The sequence below is a fragment of the Pimephales promelas genome, chromosome 5 (assembly GCF_988280905.1).
Source record: "Pimephales promelas chromosome 5, fPimPro1.hap1.1, whole genome shotgun sequence".
In the NCBI taxonomy this organism is placed as follows: Eukaryota; Metazoa; Chordata; class Actinopteri; order Cypriniformes; family Leuciscidae; genus Pimephales; species Pimephales promelas.
The window spans coordinates 35,814,799-35,824,452 of NC_142773.1; the positions used below are offsets into that span (position 1 = coordinate 35,814,799).

A 9,654-nucleotide genomic window follows, 5' to 3' on the forward strand; every position below is an offset into this window, starting at 1 on the left:
ACTGTCTGACGGTGACACCTGATTAAACACTAAGGTGAATTTAGAAACCACTGAATTGGGATGCTGCAGAGCAGTAGTAATATTTGTTTTGGTACTGTGACATTTAAGTTAATCGTTTAAATTTGCGGGCATAGGACAGGCTTCATTTACAAGCAAGCAATTTAATGCTTGTCTTAGAAGCATTTTCTGTTAATCGTTTAGTATGATTTCTTACCTTGCCGAGTTAGTAAAGAGAACTTGACCTTGTTGTCACATAATCTGTGTCAAACCCCTGGAGGCAGTTTGTTTTTGCTCCCGAAACTAGAATACAGATGCTATTTATTTACACTGTTGACTTGCTCGAACCTTTAACTGACAAGTTAAATTTACTGTTTGCATGTTGGCGTTAATTTTTTTTCATAATGAATCATACCACCCACCTCCCATGTGTGTTTTGATCTACTCAAAAGGTTGAATGTTAGAACGCATTACAATCAGCTGTATTTAAATATGGCATAAGGCACTTTAAAATGCAGTTAGCAGCCCCATCAAGGGCACTGAGAATATGGTGGCGGTGGTATCGAGCCTCTGGTAAAATACACACAGAGGGGGAGACCCTCTTTATGTGAGCAAAGGGCTTATGCATTTTGACAAACCACACTGTTTAAGATATAATAGCGGCATAATCACGGCCCCGGGCTGTCATTCTTCAGCATAATGGCCCGCTTATTCATCTGGGATGTCCCCACAACGGTTTTATTTCCCAAGATTACCTTGTTTTCTTGCTCTCCTCGCTCTCGTTTCCTTCAGCTTATAAAATCAGCTTATTTATTTATTTCATTTGGGGGGGGGGAGGGGTCTTAACCTTCAAAGTGAATTAATCAGTTTAGTCTAATTTAGATTTAATATAGTATTTTGAGGATAAACATGAGATGTCAAAGCAATGTTTCATTGAAGTTTTATTTTACAAGTTTTTAAATCTACAATTGACATAGGGATAGATGTGTACTTCTGGAACACTCTCCACCGATATAGGCTACAAATTCACCACTTCGTGTGATGTTGTGAGTGACTGTATATTGATGTTCACAGTGACAATGAAAGAGTTACAAAGACGACCAGACTGTATAGGTTAAATAATCTGGGGGAGACGCAGACGGGTAGTGCGGCCCACCCGGTACAATCTTACAAAAGGACAGCTACCAGAATCATCACAGGGTTAAAACTCTTCTCAGTCTAAAACATAGAACTTTTACATTTGCCTTACCAGTAAACATTTATAGATAAAGACTTTGTATTTTACATATTAAAATACTTTACAAACACAATGAGAGCTCAGCACTGAGATGGAAAGAATGAGCAGTGGGAAGGCTGGCATACATGGAAGTGCTTTGCTTTCCACTGGAGAACTTTTCCTGTTCTGGACTATTCAGCATTGTTTCCTGTTGCAACGAGTTTTCTTGAGAGTACTTTCCCTCTGAGTGTTAACGTGGCGATCTCCAATGATATGCATGGTCTATAATTGCATTTCTTCCTCTGCCCGAGGCTACATGTAATTAAAAGCTTTGCATATGTAGTCAATGAAATCATTTCCTCATTACCCAACCATCCTCAATTTACCGTGGTTAAATCCTGACCATTAAACAGGTTAGATTTAATTAGTCTATGTAGTTAAGTTTGCAAGATTTACATTTACAAGGTAATTTGTGTGAGGTGTAATTTGAGTAATTTGAAAACCGCGATAATTAAATTAAAAGTTATTTTCAGATTCTGGTATATAGTGCATGCAGCCGGCTCCAAAAAGTGCTTATATCAAACATCTACGCCCTTCCAAAACATATAAATTACACTAAATCTAATCCGGGGCCTGTCTGTCCTTTTAAGCAAAACAAATGTAATATCCTTCATCATTTCACTGCCTGCTTAAAAATAACAAGCCCTCTAATATATGCAAATGAGTCAGAGATTTGATTTGCCTCTCCTCTCCTGAAAGCAACTTTAGTATTCAGGAGAACCTCAAGACACCCTTTTTTTTTTTTTTTTTTTTTAGTTTCCAAAGATTGACTCTAATTTGAGAAGTCCAGGTGGCATGTTGGTAGTGGTAGAGAGATGTTTCCTTGCTCAGCTAGTTTTCAGATTCCTGTTTAGTTGGGCAGCGTGTCCAGGCCCAGTGATGCCGCGTGCTGCTTGGCCCGCAAGCGTAGGTTCTCAATGCTGGTGGTCTTGCTGTTGTGGTTAGGAAGGCCTCCAGAGGTCTGCATCAGGGGGCTGTTCCAAACTTGTTGCGCGTGGTGAGATAGGGACTGATAGTAGGTCTGGCAGGGGAGGGAACCCAGGGGCGCTGGCATGTTGACGTTCATGCCCAGGTATGGTATAGAAGACGGGGTCGCCATGTCGAAAGACGGATAGTGAACCAGGTTGTTGGTGGCGGCCATGTGCTGGCGAAACTGCTCCTGCAGACGGAAGAGGCTGAGCGGAGACGAGGAGTACGAGTGACTCTGAGAGATCCCGCCGGTCACCCCGCTAGAGGAAGATGAGATGGCCGGGGAACCAAGAGGAGAGTCTAAGGACACAAAGGTGGATTGTCGATAGTTAGATTGGAACCATAGTGTCAATTCACACTCTTAAAAATAAGCGTTTAAAATAGTTTTCGCAGTGATGCCGTAGAAGAACCATTTTGGGATCCCCAAAAAAACCTCTCAGAGAACAGAAAAAGACCTAAAGGAACATTTTAATAATCTGAACCTTTTTTCCACTATAAAAGATAATTTTTTTTTGCAATGGAAAGGTTCTTCATGGGACCCTCAATGCTAATAAACAACCTTTTTGTTTAATTTTAAGGCTTTTATTTACTGTACATAAGACAGAGGACAAACAGGAAATCTTAGGAGAGGAGAGAGGGGAATTGGACCAAGAAAGGACTTTGAGCCAGGACTCGAACTCGGGTCGCTCCGAATTGCATCCGCACTGTATGTTGGAGCACTTGCCTACGCACCTATGGCTCCAACAAGAACTTTTATTAATAGGGTAAAGAGTGCTATAAATGCCAAAACATACCTGGTTTGGGGGTGAGACGTTTGCAAAGAGGTGAAAGGTTTCCAGGTGTTGGTTCTTTCTCAACCTTCAGATCTTCTCTGTGCTGCTTTATCTCCTCTTCCTTGTCGGTTGCGTTGTCCTCTGTGGCCGACTCGCTGCCTGACTGCTCTGCCGATGTCACGTTAAGCTCAACGCTAAGTTCTGATGCCAGTGCATGGGGAGCTGCCTCTGCTTCCATAGAGGAGGAAGAAGAGGATGACGAAGGTGGCTGGTTCTCAAGAGCTAGGTTGGAGGGGGCATCATCCTTATCGCTTGTTCCTAGGGCTCCGTCTGTCGAGACGTCTTTCTGCTTCTGCAGTTGCTCTTTTTGGAGGCTTCGCTGCTTCTTGCGAAACTTTGCACGGCGGTTCTTGAACCATACCTGATGACCAAAAGACAATTTATAGATTTGACTCCTGACTCATGAATGCATATCTGTGGACAATCTTAAATTTTAAAGACCAGTTTAAAGGTGAAATGAATTTCTTACCTGCACACGTGCCTCGGGTAGGTTGGTGCACATGGCCAGGCGCTCCCGCATCACAACATCTGGATAGTGCGTTTTCTGAAACGTCTTCTCCAAAGCCTCCAGCTGCTGGGCCGTGAAAGCGGTGCGACTGCGGCGTTGTTTGCGATGTTGAGAGCCATAGCGAGCCTCGAGTATGATATCTTGAAATGTACAGCCGTTGGAAGAGAAAAGACACGGCATATTTAATTCATTGTGCAATCAAAATAAATGTGCGTGTTTTATGGGAGGGGCAGAGAGGGAACGCACTTACCAGCCAGTCTCTCCGCGAGGGTGAGCGCGTGAACGGACGGCCGGTAATCAGGCGCGTGCTGCGCTTGTTGCGCCGCCTGTTGATGCAGGTTGTACATGGCGCTCAATGAGTTCATGGCGTGGAGAGAGTATCCGTTCACTCCGTAGTGTTGCATGATTCCAAAATATCTGTAAAAGAGCAGGATTGTGAGGATTTTATAATAACAATGAGCGCTTTTCCCATTTGTTAACACACTTTTTTAACATTCTATGGTGGTCTAATCTCCCATATTGAGGCCTGACATAAAGGAAGTCAGAATAAAAGGTAGGGGATCTCAAAAGCAAGTTTTCTTTTTTCATGCAAGCCTGTAGACTATACATTTGAACGGGGTTTTCGAACGGTTTAGGAATCACAAAAGTTAGAATCAGAGTTCGAATAGAAGTCAGAATAAATGCTTTTGAACTGAAGTCACGTTTCGCGCGAGGTGGTCACCATAGCAACATTATATGAGCGCCTTTTCAATAGCCTGCCCTATGTAGTGTACCATTCACGGACCAACTAAATAAAGAAATATTTCATTATGATATAATTCCTTAGCGTGTAATAGCCTACGTTTTTTTATTTGTATTTTTTTTTACATTTAATAAACTATTGACTAATAACTATGTCAATTAATATACTTGTCAAGATTTGCGTCACAGTTGGTTATGATTGGCTATAAAATGAATAATATAATTTTCCTCAAAATGCCTTTAAATATTTAAAGATTAATTCGCATACTGAGATGATCATCTACATTTACATCCTTAAATTACCCTGCATTCATGTATGCCTATTACAATTATTAAAACGAATATTTTAATTAGCATCTTGACTTGTTATATTTTTATGTAGGCTACAGTGATATATATATATATATATATATATATATATATATATATATATATATAATCAGTCAATATAGTTGTCAGTCTTATAGTGAGAGTAGCGCTTTTGGAAATCCGCTTATGAGCGGAACTGTGTTCATTAATATCCAATTATTGTTTTGTTCAATCCATTAGTCACACACAAGGAATTAATTGGTGCAATTATCACTTGTTTACCTAATGAGCTCCGATTTATGCTTACTACATTAGATATATAATTTCAGAGGCAAATTACCGTAGCAAATCCTTTAAAAACAGTTGTCAATGAATCATTGATTGGTTTTAGTGAGATAAGCAGTGAACGAATGTTTCGATAAAGATGTTATTCTACCAGTTTTGTAATCGAAAATTAATTTAAACAGTGCTACTTATAATAAATGTAAAGCCTAAATGTGTAGGGATATTTAGGCTAATCTCAATATTTAAAATTTACTGATCTGCATTTCCAAATGTAGCCTATTTTTTCAGTCATTTTTCACACCCAGTTTAAACTTTTCATAAATAAAATGAAAGGCTCCAGGACACGATTAGATATGTATTAGTATATAGAGGTGTTTGACAGGCACGAATATCTCCGAGGTCAATGCAGTGCGAATTATTAAGAGAGAAAGTATAGGCCTATTCCCGCACATGCCGGGTGTCCTGGGACTTCTAACAGCCTCGAGTTTTAAACGAAATTGTATTTCCAACCAGCACTGAAATTGCTTATATTTACTTCGATTGTAGCAAACATTAGGTTCATGGGACTAAATGTTTAAAACCAGTAATTTATTAAAATCATAATAGATTAAAATCTCTGACAAAATGATTATGTATAGCTAGCAAAAAGTGAAAAAGGAAGTAGAAAACTAATTGCACGTGTTTGTGATAGGCTACTATACTTTTAGTATCTAATAATAATAATAATAAAAATATAATTTATTTCTATATTTTAATAGTGGGGCCAACATGATTTATCAACCAATTCGTTCCTCGTTATTAAGATTTTAGCAATAATCAAATTCCTATTTATTTTATTATTATAATTATTATTATTAGGCTATTATTTCTGCATTTATATCATATTTTTTTGTTCAAGTAGGCTATAAATTATAGGCTGCATTCAGATTTTCTAAGTGCCTTTTATTCTTTGGAAAAAAATTGCATGCGTCTTATGTTCTGTAACAGGCCATCGTCCTTATGTGCGTTTAAGTAGAACTTACGGAAGCAAGTTTGTCTGCAAGATTTGTTAAAAGGTTTGTATTTGCACTTTAGCTGTCTTTACCCATTTTAGGCCACCAAAAGGCCTGTATACCCTCCTCAGCGTGGAAGCTTGTGACACCCGGACTGCCCATTCCCAGACTATTAAGTCAGTGCAACGTCTGATGAATGTGATCAGAGGGCAAGAGGGAATAGTTTAATTCGCTTGCACAGAAGGTGCTTTGCTAAACATTTACTTTTCTCCCCCAAGTATTTGAATTGAATGGGGTCCGTTTCTCACCCTCCCTTCTCTCTCAGCCCCTTATCCCATCGCCCCGGGGCACGTTTTGGCTGAGATGTATGGCTTCTCTGCGGGTAAAATATGCATGTTGATCCCCATTTGGGTCCCCGTCTAATGGAAGTGCAAATAGGTTTCGACTGTGGAGACCTCCATTTATCATCACCGCTGACACGGACGGACGTACAGTGAGCTTACGTGTGTGTGCGTGCGTGCGTGGTTTCAAGAAATGCTCGCGCGCGTGCTTACCAACCAATATGTGTCTAAAGAGATGTGTTAGGCCTATACATTTTACTTTTCGTTTAGTTCGTTCATTGTCATTGCATTGATGTTATAGCTTACATTTGACCAAAAACACTGTAAGTGATCAATGAATACACTCGAAATTGTAAGCTAATAAAAACGATCAATGCAAAAGTGATTTAGTGTGACCAATTAACAATAGACTTGATAATGTATCATTTAACGTATGCGAATTTTTCGTTCAAGTGTGTGATTAGGCACTTGCTAAACGTCAAAATTTTGCCATCACAGGCCAGCTGATATTTATCACAAAGGGCAGCTTATTTTAATACTGTGTCTCGCTGCTATTGTACTCTGTTCATCCGCCTGTTACTGCTGCAGGCAGTGTGACACTCCATGCTTCGATTATTAAAACCTCATTATGCAAATTGGCATGTACAGTGCAACTTTTTGATCCGACTAAATTAGGAAAAATGTTAACGTTAAACCCCCATTTGACCCGGGGGCACTATTTATCGTGTCTCGCATGCATGACATATGTTTTATATCGTCACTCATATATTTGTATCCCTCACTGTCAAAGGCCTCCAGGTTTTTCCAATATTCCATTTCAAAGTTGAACTATATCCACTTGAAATGTATTTTAACAGAATTTCAATTGAATAATTATGAATTAAGAAAAATAATCGTTTTATCCAAGTAATGTGAAATCAAGTAAGCTAAAAAAAAGTTAGACCGCTGTTAGCTCATGTTTAAAAATTGCATTTTTATGTTTCGTCTCTTTCACAGCTTATGTTTAAGATTTTTTTTCTATTATTATTATTATTTTGCTCTGGATTGCAACTATCCATTTCAGAAAAATACAAAATAAGGATATTGGTAATGGCATATATTTAAAATTGAAATAAGCCCATTTGAAGACTAAAGAAAAGTTGAGGAACTGCCAGCATTTATTTAAGCTATATTTTAGACATCCTATTACTGAACTGACACATTAAAATATTTCTGTTGTTTTATTAGTTCATGGCGTAATTATTTAGCATAGCCTACTCTTAAAAATAAAAGTTTGGGGGGGGTTTTGTAGCTATGACAGAAGAACCATTTTTGGTTTCCCAAAGAACATTTCAGTGAACGTTTCTTTAAAAAAAAAAAATCTTAGTGTAAATAACAGTTTAGTAATCTAAAAGAAACTGTTTGCACATAAAGATCCTTTTCTGGAATGGAAAAGTTTCATTGATGTTAAATGATCTTTATGGAGTCACCAATGTCAATAAAGAACCTTAATTTTTAAGAATGTAAATAATTGCATAAACAATTCGTCTCTTACCTCAGTATTGTCCTTTATCCAGTATCTCACACTGTCACTTGATATTGTGTTGCTTGTAGCTCGGAGTATTTCCCAGATGTCCTTATCGCGTTTATCAAAGTCTAAGAGCCCATTCAAATGTATCCGCTAAGTATCAAGCGCCTCCAAATCGTTCCCTGCGCGCTCTTCTCAGCACATTGCGTCCATCTATTGACACGAGCTTTGAGGAGGGATTTTAAAGAGCTCCGCGTAACCGCAAGTAGGCTTGCTACTGGTCCTTGAAGCTGTCAATCAAAGCTCGACGGTATTTTTCTGGCTGCGTGTGTGTGGACTCCGAGCCAATTGACCCTTTACTTAGAAGTCTTAAATCACAGCACTAATGTCCACACACAAGCACTTTTGCTTCTAAACAATATTATCCTAATGTGAGAATAAACAGAAAATACTGACATCGGTGGGTTTAAGGTTTAAGGGTTTAAAGCAGGAACAAAAGAGAAACGCGTATAGATAGACGGTGATGGCAAAGAGTTTGGTTATGGCCAAATATTACATATACGTAATTTTGTTTAGTAATTTTGTATACGCATTTTTACATGGACTCATTGTTTTCTTGATTTCAGGATTTATCATTTGTTGAAGTCTTGCGAGAACCACAAACAATTTTCTCGAAATAACAGCATATTGCTAGAAATTGACTATAGCCTACTGAACTTTGTTTTGCCAAACTTAGAGTTAATGCCTATATGATTTATCATATTATTCTCACGCATTGACTACTTTTAGTCCTGAACATAGGAATATTTCTATAAAGGTCACAGCCAGCCCCAAGACCTTTTTTATTTTATTTTATTTTTTTTTATTTGACAAACGAATATCTCATGCATTGGTTTTGTTTGCTTTTCGGCTTTGTCATGCCACTGCAGGAGAGACTGAAGGGACTTTAGAGATCTCTAATAGATGCCAGGCTACTGCCTTCACAATCTCTCCCGGCCTTGAAGGATTTGGGTGAGGATAAGGGGAGACAAGACGCTATTTCAGCCTCCAAAAAAACCTCTGTCTTGAAATGACTGCCGGTAAGAGGATTAAAACAATAATGCCCTTCTCTTCTTGAAGGGTTTTTAGAAAAGATTTCTTCTCTCGGTGCAAAACCGTTTAGGTTGGAATTAAGGGCAGCGCAAAGTAGCCTTTTAATGTAAAGCTTGCATAATTTGTTAAAGATGCTCACAGAAAAGCGGGCCAGGGTGAAAATCCCTAACTGAATTTTATCTCTGACCATAGTTCATCTAGAGGAATTTGAAACGAGTGGAAATTGAATGAAACCGAGTAGCTAGTTTGCCTCTTTTACACACATTTACTGTTGTTTAAAATTATTTGGGATTTGTCGAATGCAAGATGTGTATCAAAAATGAACTAAACGCATGGCTTGCAGTCTAAATTATGTTTCTGATTAATTTAATATTTATTACAGGCAGCAAGAATTCAAGCGATGCTAAAATCAATCATAACATTTACGTGTTGCTCGTATCTAATTGATCAGTTAGTGTAGCCTGGAATAATGTTGCATTTCAAAAGTGTTTCAAAGCTATTAAAATATATTAAAAAAAACTTCCCGTTCTGCTTTTATAAATGTTATGCAAGCAAGCAAAGACCATAGCCTATGAAAATAACTAAAAATAATTAACGGAAATAATTAGCCCATTTGACGCATTAACAAAATGTAAAACTCCAAATGGATACGATTTTAAGAAGTTTACGCTAAGCGAATATCATCACTTTTACATTTATTTAGAGATTTGCTCATTGATAGTAGGTTAGCCTATAATAAAAAAATCAAGGATTTTGTTGCCATTATCAAAGACGCTTCATGCAGTAGTTTGCCTAAATATTATA

General features: G+C 38.2%; 1 protein-coding gene across 1 annotated transcript; it reads right to left on the bottom strand.

Moving 5' to 3' along the window:
- Positions 1–905: 905 nt before the first annotated feature.
- Positions 906–7,983, bottom strand: dmbx1a (diencephalon/mesencephalon homeobox 1a). Its single transcript, XM_039675701.2, has 5 exons — positions 7,786–7,983; positions 3,834–4,000; positions 3,545–3,723; positions 3,037–3,436; positions 906–2,542 (listed from the first exon to the last, which is right to left on the bottom strand). Exons 2-5 carry the CDS (start codon positions 3,985–3,987, stop codon positions 2,124–2,126), a joined length of 1,152 nt encoding a protein of 383 aa, XP_039531635.2. The 5' UTR covers positions 3,988–4,000; positions 7,786–7,983; the 3' UTR covers positions 906–2,123.
- Positions 7,984–9,654: the final 1,671 nt, after the last annotated feature.